This window comes from Bombina bombina, chromosome 2, assembly GCF_027579735.1.
Source record: "Bombina bombina isolate aBomBom1 chromosome 2, aBomBom1.pri, whole genome shotgun sequence".
In the NCBI taxonomy this organism is placed as follows: Eukaryota; Metazoa; Chordata; class Amphibia; order Anura; family Bombinatoridae; genus Bombina; species Bombina bombina.
Window position 1 is genome coordinate 1,281,068,054 of NC_069500.1, and position 13,545 is coordinate 1,281,081,598.

Sequence of the window (13,545 nt, forward strand, 5' to 3'; positions counted from 1 at the left end):
GGGGGGAGAGAAAGCGCACAAAAAAGAGAGGGGGAGAGAGCGCAAAAGAGAGGGGGAGAGAGCACAAAAGAGAGGGGGAGAGAGAGAGCAAGGGGTGGGACTGCTGTACTGCAAAAAATGGCCCGTGTGAACGGGCTTTAGGACTAGTATCTCCATAATTCATTAAAGTACTACTAATTGTTACCAAAAAAATAACCAATCCACAGGAGCTTGAGAACCTCGTGTGAGGGAGTAACCTCTGCTCCTCTATAAAATTAAGATTATTATGCATTTGTATTATTGAGTGATAGGTTTGCCATGCTTTATATATTTATATATAAAGACAATGGGAAAGTATTATAAAAAGGAATAAAAACAGTATAGAAGATGCATGTGATGACATTGTCCTAAAAATGATATGCAATGCAATAATAATTTTTGGCATTCCAACATTAGATACACAACACAATAGATACAAATACACTTTATTAACCTCAGTCTGATTTAAAATAACCTGATGTGTTACATTTGTTTGAAAAAATTCTACTTTTGCCATATAAAGTATTAATGGAATATTAAACAGAATCAACTGAATTTGCCAATCCATTTCTCTTCACAACCTGTTCATATTGAATCGCTGAAAAATAAGGGGTCCTCGGAAGGTTGGTATTTTCAAAATCCACATGGAAGAGCCCAAACCTCACACTGTAGCCACTTGCCCACTCAAAGTTGTCAAGAAGAGACCAAACAAAATATCCTTTAAGATCGACTCCATCCAACTTGATTGCTGTTAAAAAATAAAATAAAATCAATATGTATACAGAATATTTGATAAAATAGTATTTCTGCTTAAAACTATTTTTTTAGTTGCTTCCATTTTTTGCAATATATATTCAGTTTCTTACATAAGGTCTTGATTTATTTTTTCCTCAGAAAAATAGTATGAAGAATATTTTTCCAACAGCACATTACACCAGAAAGAAAGTTTCCCATACATATGAATAGATAACAAGTTGAAATATGTATCCCATCTGTGCACCTCTTTCCAGGCCATCATTTTATGTTTAAAGGGACAGTCTACGACAGAATTTCTATTTTTTAAAAAGATCGATAATCCCTTTATTACCCATTCCCCAGTTATGCATAACCAACACTGTTATGCTTAAACACTTTTTACCTCTGTAATAACCTTGGTTCTATGCCTCTCCAGAGTGTCCTCTAATCTTAGTTATTTTGACAAAATTGCATTTTAGTCAATCAGTGCTGACTCTCAAATAACTCCACGGGAGTGAGCACAGTGCTATATATATATATATATATATATATATATATATATATATATATATATATATATATACCCACAACAGGTGCACTCACTGTTACTTAGATCATCCGCCAGGCTGGGGATTGCACGACGTGTAATAGCATGATAACAGGGATGTTCTTTCACCACCCACATACTGGTAGAAAGTACAAGATCTTGCATAGATTATCATGCATGAGCACCCACGTGATCTACATACTGATGTGTCCATGCTCATTGATGTACGTGGGCAAGACCTCTACCATGTTCCGTGAGAGGATGGCTAATCATCGCCATGCAATTAGACAAGCGATAGATAAGAAATCAACTGACTAACCCGTTGCCCGACATTTCCTCCAGGCAGGACATACAGCGGCTAGTCTGAGGACTATGCTTATTGATCACGTGCCCCCCCTACGGAGGGGGGGGAGACAGAAATACAAAGTTATTACATGTTGGGACCTCCTGGATCTACCGCCTGGATACGGTGGCTCCGAAGGGACTAAATATACAATTGGACTTTAATGTCTTTCTTTGAATGGGATGTCTATGATTTATCGGTCTAGGGCATCGATATCAAAAGGATAGACTTGTCCTTGTTACGTATATACAAAGTCTCTGAATCAACTGTTTTTAAAACATTGCTGTGGCCTAAATAATGTTTCTCACTATACTCCACTAGACATGAATAACTGATATGGGTTACTAATGATTGCAATTTGATGCATGTATTTATTCAAAATACTTGATATGAATGGAGATTACTGCTTTAGCCATTAATGATAATAATGGTTCTTATGTTAGGTAATACATTTGAAAGTTAGTGTGTTTTGAGAATCAATTGCAGCTTTAATGACACAGGTACCAGATCCATTTGGGATCTTAGTTAGTATGATGATAATGTTTTTAAAATATTTGTATATATAGGGTTTTTCACTATGGTGATTAGAAATATTGGTACTTGTATTAGTTAGTCCGATGCCATCGGAACTACCGCCACCCTGACATGCGCATTGAGTAGAGATGTTATGCGTGATAGATGCGTAAGCGTCATCGCGTGTGTTGATATATGGAAATTAGCCATGTGGCCAGTGCAAGGCCGGGCATGCGCGTTCGGGGGCGGCTTCCGATACACCGGAAGTGACAGAGACACATTACGGGTACTTATAGGTGAGTAGTTTTGAGTTAGGTTAGGAACTTTTTCTTGGGACGGATATGTTTTAAATGCCCATTGACAAAGATACCAACTGGTATCGAAACGTTTGGGGGAATTTTCGAATGATGTTGTAAGTTGAAATAAAATAAATTTTGCAAAGACTGGAGAGTTGATTGATATCACTATATATATATATATATATATATATATATATATATGGCACACATGAACTAGCACTGTCTAACTGTGAAAAACTTCCAAAAATGCACTGAGATAAGCAGCGGCTTCAATGGCTTAGAAATCAATTTATGAGGCTGATTTATCATCGGTCTGTCCGACATGATCCGCTCAGTGGATCATGTCCGACAGCATACTCTGTCGCCATTTATCATTGCACAAGCAGTTTATCTTTTAACAAAGAATGCACAGAGAACAAAGAAATTTTGATGATAAAAACATAATTTATGTAAGAACTTACCTGATAAATTATTTTTTTTTTCATATTGGCAAGAGTCCATGAGCTAGAGATGTATGGGATATACAATCCTACCAGGAGGGGCAAAGTTTCCCAAACCTCAAAATGCCTATAAATACACCCCTCACCACACCCAAAATTCAGTTTAACGAATAGCCAAGTAGTGGGCTGATAAAGAAAGGAGTAAAAAGCATCAACAAAGGAATTTGGAAATAATTGTGCTTTATACAAAAAAATCATAACCACCATAAAAAGGGGTGGGCCTCATGGACTCTTGCAAATATGAAAGAAATTAATTTATCAGGTAAGTTCTTACATAAATTATGTTTTCTTTCATGTAATTGGCAAGAGTCCATGAGCTAGTGACGTATGGGATAGCAATACCCAAGAAGTGGAAATCCACGCAAGAGTCACTAGAGAGGGAGGGACAAAATAAAAACAGCCATTTCGCTGAAAAAAATTAATCCATAACCCAAATATAAGTTTATTCTCATAAATAAAAGGAAAAATATATAATATATATAAGCAGGTAACACCAAGGAAGTGTTAACACATCCACTGCTTTCGCCTGAGGATCCCTGGACCTGGACAGGTACCAGGGAAGTTTCTTGTTTAGATGAGATGCCATCAAATCTATTTCTGGAAGACCCCACATCTGAACAATTTGAGAAAACACATCTGGGTGGAGAGACCACTCTCCCGGATGTAAAGTCTGACGACTGAGATAATCCACTTCCCAATTGTCTATACCTGGGATATGAACCACAGAAATTAGACAGGAGCTGGATACCTCCCAAACAAGTATCTGAGATACTTGTTTCATAGCTTGAGGACTGTGAGTCCCACCCTGATGATTGACATATGCTACAGTTGTGATATTGTCTGTCTGAAAACAAATGAACTGTTCTCTCTTCAATAGAGGCCAAAATTGAAAAGTGCTGAGAATCGCACAGAGTTCCAAAATATTTATTGGTAATCTCACCTCTTGAGATTTCCAAACCCCTTGTGCTGTCAGAGATCCCCAAACAGCTCCCCAACCTGAAAGACTCGCATCTATTGTGATCACAGTCCAGGTTGGATGATCGAAAGATGCCCCTAGAACAATACGATGGTTATCTAACCACCAAATCAGAGACAGTCGAACATTGGGATTTAAGGATATTAATTGTGATATCCTTGTATAATCCCTGCACCATTGGTTCAGCATACAAAGCTGGAGAGGTCTCATATGAAAACGAGCAAAGGGGATTGCGTCCGATGCTGCAGTCATGAGACCTAAAACTTCCATGCACATAGCTACTGGGAATGACTGAGACTGAAGGTTCCGACAGGCTGTAACCAATTTCAAATGTCTCTTGTCCGACACTGAATCTATCTGGAAACCAAAAAAGGTTACCCTTGTCTGAGGAATCAAATAACTTTTTGGTAAATTGATCCTCCAACCATGTTTTTAAAGAAACAACACTAGTTGATTCGTGTGAGATTCTGCAGAACGTAAAGACTGAGCAAGTACCAAGATATTGTCCAAATAAGGAAACACCACAATACCCCACTCTCTGATTACAGAGAGTAGGGCACCGAGAATCTTTGAAAAGATTCTTGGAGCTGTCGCTAGACCAAAAGGAAGAGCAACAAATTGGTAATGCTTGTCTAGAAAAGAGAATCTCAGGAATTGATAGTGATCTGGATGAATCGGAATATGAAGATATGCATCCTGAAAGTCTATTGTGGACATATAATGCCCTTGCTGAACAAAAGGCAGAATAGTCATTATAGTCACCATTTTGAAAGTTGGTACTCTTACATATCGATTCAAAATTTTTAGATCCAAAACAGGTATGAATGAATTTTCTTTCTTTGGGTCAATGAATAGATTTGAATAAAACCCCAGACCCTGTTCCTGAAACGGAACTGGCATGATTACCCCTGATAACTCCAGGTGTAAAACACACTTCAGGAAAGCCTGAGCCTTTACTGGGTTTGCAGGGATGCGTGAGAGAAAAAATCTTCTCACAGGCGGTCTTACTCTGAATCCTATTCTGTACCCCTGAGACACAATACTCTGAATCCATTGATTTTGGACCAAATTGATCCAAACATCTTTGAAAAATCTTAATCTGCCCCCTACCAGCTGAGCTAGAATGAGGGCCGCACCTTCATGCGGACTTGGGGGCTGGCTTTGATCTCTTAAATGGCTTGAATGTATTTCAATTCGAGAAAGGCTTCCAGTTGGAAACAGATTCCTTGGGGGAGGGATTAGGTTTCTGTTCCTTATTTTGTCGAAAGGAACGAAAACGGTTAGATTTACCCTTAGGTCTTTTATCCTGAGGCAAAAAAAACTCCCTTCCCCACCCAGTAACAGTTGAAATTATTTAATCCAACTGAGAACCAAATAACTTATTACCTTGGAAAGAAAGAGATAGCAATCTGGACTTAGAAGTCATGTCAGCATTCCAAGATTTAAGCCACAAGGCTCTTCTAGCTAAAATAGCTAAAGACATAGATTTAACATCAATTTTGATGATATCAAAAATGGCATCACAAAGAAAATTATTAGCATGTGGAATCAAGTTAACAATGCTAGACAAATCATGATCCGATACTTGTTGCGCTAACGTTTCCAAACAAAAAGTTGAAGCAGTTGCAACATCAGCCAAATAAATTGCAGGCCTGAGAAGATGAACTGAATATAAATAGGCTTTCCTTAGATAAGATTCAAGTTTCCTATCTAAAGGATCTTTAAAAGAAGTACTATCTTCCATAGGAATAGTAGTACGTTTAGCAAAAGTAGAGATAGCCCCATCAACCTTGGGGATCTTTTTCCAAAACTCTAAAGAAGCAGCTGGCAAAGGATACAATTTTTTAAACCTTGAAGAAGGAATAAAAGAAGTACCAGGCCTATTCCATTCCTTAGAAATCATATCAGAAATAGTGTCAGGAACTGGAAAAACCCTCTAGAATAACCACAGAAGGTTTATAAACAGAATTTGAACTTTTACTAGTTTTAATATCAAGAGGACTAGTTTCCTCCATATCCAATTTAATCAACATTTCTTTTAACAAAATACGAATATACTCCATTTTAAATAAATAAGATTTGTCAGTGTCAATATCTGAGGCAGGATCTTCTGAACCAGATAGATCCCCATCAGAGAAGGATAAATCAGCATGTTGCCGGTCATTTGAAATTTCATCAACTTTATGAGAAGTTTTAAAAGACCTTTTATGTTCATTAGAAGGCTGGATGGCAGACAAAGCCTTCTGAATGGAGTCAGAAATAAATTCTTTTAAATTTACAGGTATATCTTGTGCATTAGATGTTGAGGGAACAGCAACAGGTAATGAACTACTACTGATGGATACATTCTCTGCATGTAAAAGTTTATCATGACAACTATTACAAACCACAACAAGAGATAAAACCTCCACAAGTTTACAACAAATGCACTTAGCTATGGTAGAAATGTTATCAGGCAGCAGGGTTCCAACAGTGATTTCTGACACAGGATCAGATTGAGACATCTTGCAAATGTAAGAGAAAAAAACAACATATAAAGCAAAATGATCAATTTCCTTATATGGCAGTTTCAGGAATGGGAAAAAATGCAAACATCCTAGCCCTCCGATAGAGAAAATAGGCAAGAGGCATATAGGAATGGGGTCTTAAATAATGAAAAATATTTGGCGCCAAGTATGACGCACAACAAACAAAAAAATATTTTTTGGCGCCAAAAAACATCCGTAAATGACATACTCGCGTCACAGATGACGCAACCTTGCGAAGGACTCTGCATCGACTAAGACGCCATAAATGACGACAAACGTAACTTTGCGCCAAAAAAATCTTGCGCCAAAAATGACGCAATCAATTTTGGCATTTTGCGCCCTCGCAAGCCTAATTCTGCCCACGAATTTAAAAGACAGTCAGTTTGAAAAAGAGACTAAAGCCCAGGTAAGAAATAATTTTTCCTAAAAAAAGCATTTCCCAGATATGAAACTGACAGTCTGCAAAAGGAAATATACTGAAAACCTGAATCATGGCAAATATAAGTACAATACATATATGTAGAACTTTATATAAATACATAAAGTGCCAAACCATGTCTTAAGTAATGAAAACATACTTACCAAAAGACACCCATCCACATATAGCAGATAGCCAAACCAGTACTGAAACGGTTATCAGTAGAGGTAATGGAATATGAGAGTATATCGTCGATCTGAAAAGGGAGGTAGGAGATGAATCTCTACAACCGATAACAGAGAACCTATAAAATAAATCCCCCGTGAGGAAAACCATTGCATTCAATAGGTGATGCTCCCTTCACATCCCTCTGACATTCACTGTACTCTGAGAGGAATCGGGCTTCAAAATGCTGAGAAGCGCATGTCAACGTAGAAATCTTAGCACAAACTTACTTCACCACCTCCATAGGAGGCAAAGTTTGTAAAACTGAATTGTGGGTGTGGTGAGGGGTGTATTTATAGGCATTTTGAGGTTTGGGAAACTTTGCCTCTCCAGGTAGGATTGTATATCTCATACGTCACTAGCTCATGGACTCTATCTGAATCTGAAAATTTGATTTTGACTTGACTGTCCCTTTAAGTGTTGAAAGAAGTAGAGGAAAAAATGAAAAGCACCCCCTCTCCAGCAGACTAATTACACAGAGAATTGCTAGACACGCCATCATGTGTTACAAAATTAAACTCTTGGAAGAATAAAGAAGGTTAAAAATTAGCTAGATTTTTACAAAAATCTTGTGAAACAGTTTGCAAACATGGGATAAAGTTATCAAATGTATTGCTAAAGAAATCTGAATGCTTACTAAAAATATAAAAACCCTTTTGTAGCTAACAGACATACACCAAAAGCATCTTGCAAAAACATAAATTATGCTTACCGGATAATTTAATTTCCACTGCTTCATTAATTACTTGTGGGAAATAAGAACCTGGCCACCAGGAGGAGGCAAAGACACCCCAGCCAAAGGCTTAAATACCGCCCCCACTCCCCTCATCCCTCAATCATTCTGCAAAGGGAACAAGGAACAGTAGGAGAAATATCACGGTATAAATGGTGCCAAAACAATAATATTAAATTTCGGTCTGCCCCCCGGAGCAAACGGCCTGGGACAGTGGACTCTCCCACAGATGGAAATGAAATTATCAGGTAAGCATAATTTATGTTTTCCATCTTAATGGTAGGAGAGTCCACTGCTTCATTCATTACTTGTGGGAACAAATACCCAAGCTCTAGAGGACAATGAATGAAAAAAGTGGAGGGTAAGATGAGGCAGACCCTATACTGAGGGCACCACAGCCTGCAGAACCTTTCTCCCAAAAACAGCTTCCACCGAAGCAAAGATATCAAATTTGTAAAATTTTGCAAAAGTATGTAAGGAAGACCAAGTAGCCACCTTACAAATCTGCTCCACAGTGGCCTTGTTCTTAAAGGCCCAGGAAGAGGCCACAACCCTAGTAGAGTGAGCCGTAATCCTCTAAGGAGGCTTATGTCCCGCTGTCTCATAGGCCAATTGGATAATGTTCCTCAACCAAAAGGACAGTGAAGTGGAAGAGGCCCTCTGCCCCCTATGCGTCCCTGAATACACCACAAACAAAGACATAGGGGCATATTTATAAAGCTGTCAACCGCAAAAACGCCGGAATTCTGCAGCGTAATTGTTCCAAGCTTGATCCGACCTAGTTATCAAAGCCTACAGACCGGCAAAAGTTGACATTTGTGATGTAACATACGATCTGCCAGTCTCAATCGACGCAAATCGATGCTTACGTCATTACAGATATTCCGAATACACATTCGGCTCTATTTGACCCCTTTTTCCATTTATCACATTTCTAACAGGTACGCTTGCAGCTATTCCGGCCCAGCATACCTGGTTTTCAATCCGCCACCCTGGAGGCCGCGGATGCCATAGAAATCAATGGGAGTCTGAAAGCACCGAAAGCTTATGCTGCCAGATATCCCATTGATTTCTATGGTTGAAAACAAGTAACGTTTACACCTAACACGCTAACATAAGCCCCGAGTCTAAACACCCCTAATCTGCCGCCTACGACATCGCCGCCACCTATATAATGTTATTAACTCCTATCTGCCGCTCCCAGACCCTGCCGCCACTAAATAAATGTATTAACCCCTAAACTTCTGGCCTCCCACATCACCACCAGTAACTAAACCTATTAACCCCTAAACCGCCAGCCCCCCACATCGCCATAAACTAAATTAAGCTATTAACCCCTAAACCTAACAAGCCGCTAACTTTAAATTAAAATTACAACATCCCTATTTAAAAAAAAAATGTAAACTTAGCTGTAGAATTAAAATAAACTATTTTTAAACTATTAACCTACCCTAACTATTATACTACAATTAAATTAAACTACCAATTAAATTAACTAAATTACATATTAAAAAACCCAACCCTACTCAAATTATTTAAATCTACTATTAAACATTATTAAAAATTACTAAATTACCAAAAAAATAAACGCTAAGTTACAAAAATTAAAAACACTAAATTATGAAAAGCAAACAAACCGCATTATCAAAAATAAAAAAGAATTACACCTAATCTAATAGCCCTATCAAAATAACCCCCCCCCCCCAAATAAAAACCCCTAGCCTACAATAAACTACCAATGGCCCTTAAAAGGGCCTTTTGTGGGGCATTGCCCCAAAGAAATCAGCTCTTTTATATGTAAAAAAATACAAACACCCCCAACAGTAAAACCCACCACCCAACCAACAGACCCCCCCAAATAAAAAACCTATCAAAAATAACCTCAACTCCCCATTGCCCTGAAAAGGGCATTTGTATGGGAATTGCCCTTAAAAGGGCATTTAGCTCTTTTACCTGCCCAGACCCTAATCTAAAAATAAAACCCACCCAAAAAAACTTGCCTTATCAGCATGAAAAACCAGGTAAGGGGGCTCATATTGCAAGGCCGCTAACTCAGAGACTCTGTGAGCCAATGCAATAGCCAGAAGAAATAGAACCTTCCAGGAGAGAATCTTAATGTCAAGCGCATGCACATCAAAACGCAGCCCTCTGCAAAACCTTAAGAACTAAGTTCAAGCTCCAAGGAGGAGCAGAAGGTCTAAATACCGGTCTGATTCTGGACAGAGCCTGAACAAAAGATTGAATATCAGGAAGCTCTGCTAGCTTATTGTGTAAAAGCAACGATAAGGCCGAAATCTGTCCCTTTAAGGAACTAGTGGCAAGGCCCTTATCCAGACCATCTTGAAGAAAAGAATCCTGGATACCCTCACCTTGTGCCAGGGATATCCACGTTCCTCACACCAGGATAAATAGGTCCTCCACACCTTATGATAGATGCGACGAGTGACCGGTTTCCTGGCCTGAATGAGAGTATCAATCACTCTCTCCGAGAACCTTCTCTTGGCCAAGACTTGATGTTCAATCTCCACGCAGTCAGCCTCAGAGAATCGAGATTTTGGTGGAGAAAGGGACCCTGAACTAGCAGATCTCTGCGACAGGGAAACCTCCATGGAGGAAACGACATTCCCACCAGATACGCAAACCATGTCTTCCGTGGTCACAACGGAGGAATCAGAATGGTCGAAGCTTGCTTCTGTTTGATGCGGGCCACCACTCGAAGGAGAGGTGGCAATGGTGGAAAAATGTAAATTAGGTTGAACTCCCAAGGTACCGCCAAAGCATCTATCAGCTCTGCCTGGATGCCATGAGATCTATCTCAGGCGTCCCCCATCTGATGCAGATCTCCGCAAACACCTCGGCATGGAGAGACCATTCCCCCGGATTAAATGATTGTCTGCTGAGGAAATCCGCTTCCCAGTTGTCCACACCCGGGATGTGGATCGCTGAGAGCGAACAGCTGTGAGTCTCTGCCCATTCCAGAATCCGATACACCTCCCTCATGGGTAGGGAGCTTCTCGTTCACCCCTGATGGTTTATGTACGCCACTGAGGTAATGTTGTCCAACTGGAATCTGATGAAATGGGACGACTCCAAGAGGGGTCAAGCCCTCAGAGCATTAAATATTGCTCGTAGTTCCAGGATATTTATCGGTAGGGTCGACTCCTCTTGAGTCCACCTGCACTGTGCCCTTCTGGCACCCCAAACAGCTCTCCATCCTGATAGACTTGCATCCGTGTTCATAATCTCCCAGGATGGTGTCAAGAAGGATGTCCCCTTGGACAGCTTCCCCGGATGGACCCACCAAGAGAGGGACTCCCTCGCTCGATTGTCCAGAGATACCTGTTGGTATAGGTCTGTGTGATCGCTGTTCCATTGTCTCAACATGCATAACTGCAGAGGCCTGAGATGGAACCTGGTGAAAGGAATGACATCTATGCTGGAAACCATGAGCCCAATCACCTCCATACACCTGGCTACAGATGGCCTTGAGGAGGCCTGAAGGGCAAGACAGCTGGATGCAATCTTGCAATGTCTCTGATCTGTCAAGAATGAATCTATGATCGTACCCAGGAACTCCACCCTGTTGCTGGGGACCAGAAAACGCTTTCCCTTGTTTATCTTCCATCCATGGGATCGAAGGAGAAGAAGAAGAGCCCTCGAATGGTCCTCCGCGAGACTGTGTATGGAGCCTGAACCAGGATATCGTCCAGATAAGGGGCCATTGCAATACACCTGGCTCTTGCTACTGCCAGCAGTGCTCCAAGAACCTTCGTAAAGACTCTTGGGGCAGTCGCCAGACCAAACGGTAGGGCAACAAACTGGAAGTGTTGGTCCAGAAAAGCGAATCTTTAGGAACCTGAAGTGGTCCTTGTGGATTGGCACGTAAAGGTAAGCATCCTTCAAGTCTATTGTCATCATAAATTGCCCCTCTTGAACTAGGGGCAGAATCGATCTGATTGTCTCCATTTTGAATGATGGAACTGACAGAAACTTATTTTGGCACTTTAGGTCCAGAATTGGGCGGAACATGCTCTCCTTTGGGACCACAAAAAGGTTTGAAAAGTACCCTAGACCCCTTTCTGCTAGCGGTACTGGAACTCTAGAAAGGCGTCTCTCTTCTCTGGACTTGAGGATAGGTTTGACAGGAGGAATCTGCCCCTGGGAGGATGAGTCTTGAACCCTATCCTGTAGCCCTGGGTGATAACCTCCAGAACCCAAGGATCCTGTATGTCTCTCATCCAAGCCTTTGCGAACAGAGATAGTCTGCCCCGTACATGATCCAGAGACAGATCGGGGCCGCCCCTTCATGCCGATTTTTGTCTCGGCAGGCTTCTTGCTCTGCTTGGACTTGTTCCAAGATTGAGCTGGCTTTCAAGATCCCTTGGACTGCTCGGTCTTCGCAGCAGGCTGCTGGCGTTGAGACTTGTTGAAACAAAAGGGACAAAAAGTAGAGCCCTTAGGCTTATTCATCTTATCCTGCGGAAGGAAAGCACCCTTGCCTCCCGTGACCGTGGATATGACAGAGTCCAGGCCTGGACCAAAAAGAACTATCACCTGAAACGGGAGGGATAGTAATCTAGACTTGGAAGTCATGTCAGAAGACCACGACTTTAACCACAGGGCCCTACGGGCTAGAGCAGAGAAACCTGATGTCTTAGCATTCAGGCGAATAATCTGCATACTTGCTTTAAAGATAAAAGAATTTGCAACCCTTAAGGCCTTAAAGGGACAGTCTAGGCCAAAATAAACTTTCATGACTCAGATAGAGCATGTCATTTAAAAAAAAAATTCCAATTTACTTTTATCACCAATTTTGCTTTGTTCTCTTGGTATTCTTAGTTGAAAGCTTAACCTAGAAGGTCCATATGCTAATTTCTTAGACCTTGAAGCCCACCTCTTTCAGATTGCATTTTCACCACTAGAGGGTATTAGTTCACATATTTCATATAGACAACACTGTGCTCGTGCACGTGAAGTAATCTGGGAGAAGGCACTGATTGGCTAGACTGCAAGTCTGTCAAAAGAACTGAAAAAAGGGGCAGTTTGCAGAGGCTTAGATACAAGATAATCACAGAGGTTAAAAGTATATTATTATAACTGTGTTGGTTATGCAAAACTGGGAAATGGGTAATAAAGGGATTATCTATCTTTTAAAACAATAAAAATTCTGGTGTAGACTGTCCCTTTAATATTTTCCTGAATCTCCTCGAGGGGAGTCTCCACCTCGACCATAGCTGACAGTGCATCACACCAGTAGGTAGCTGCTCCAGCCACCGCAGCGATAGCCGCTGCCGGTTGGAAAACAAACCCCCGTGAGTTAAAACCTCTTTCTCAACATGGATTCTAATTTTTTGTCCATGGGCTCTTTGACTGACGAACTAACCTTGAGGGGAATAGTCATCCGCTTAGCGAGCGTGGAGATAGCTCCATCCACCTTAAGAATGGCCCCCCATAGCTCAAGCTGTGAGTCCGGAATGGGGAACAGCTTTTTAAAAAAGGTAGAGGTAGAAAAGGACGAACCAAGTTTCTTCCACTCATTCTTAATAATAGTAGCAATCTTTACGGGAACTGGGAAGGTCTGAGGCACCACTCTGTCCTCGTAAACCCTATCTAGCTTATGGATCAAAGGTTCTTCCGGAAATTTTGGTTCCGGAACCTCCAAAGTTGCAAGCACCTTTTTCATTAAAAAGGGCAAATGCTCCATCTTAAA

General features: G+C 40.7%; 1 protein-coding gene across 1 annotated transcript in view; it reads right to left on the bottom strand.

Annotated features, from left to right (window-relative positions):
• Nucleotides 1–447: 447 nt before the first annotated feature.
• The window catches only part of LOC128650275 (cytosolic beta-glucosidase), a 269,269-nt gene continuing 256,171 nt past the window's right edge, over nt 448–13,545 (bottom strand). The window contains exon 6 of the mRNA XM_053704095.1: nt 448–766. Within this exon, the coding sequence (XP_053560070.1) occupies nt 555–766 (212 nt within the window). The 3' untranslated portion in view covers nt 448–554. The remainder of the gene's footprint in view (nt 767–13,545) is intronic.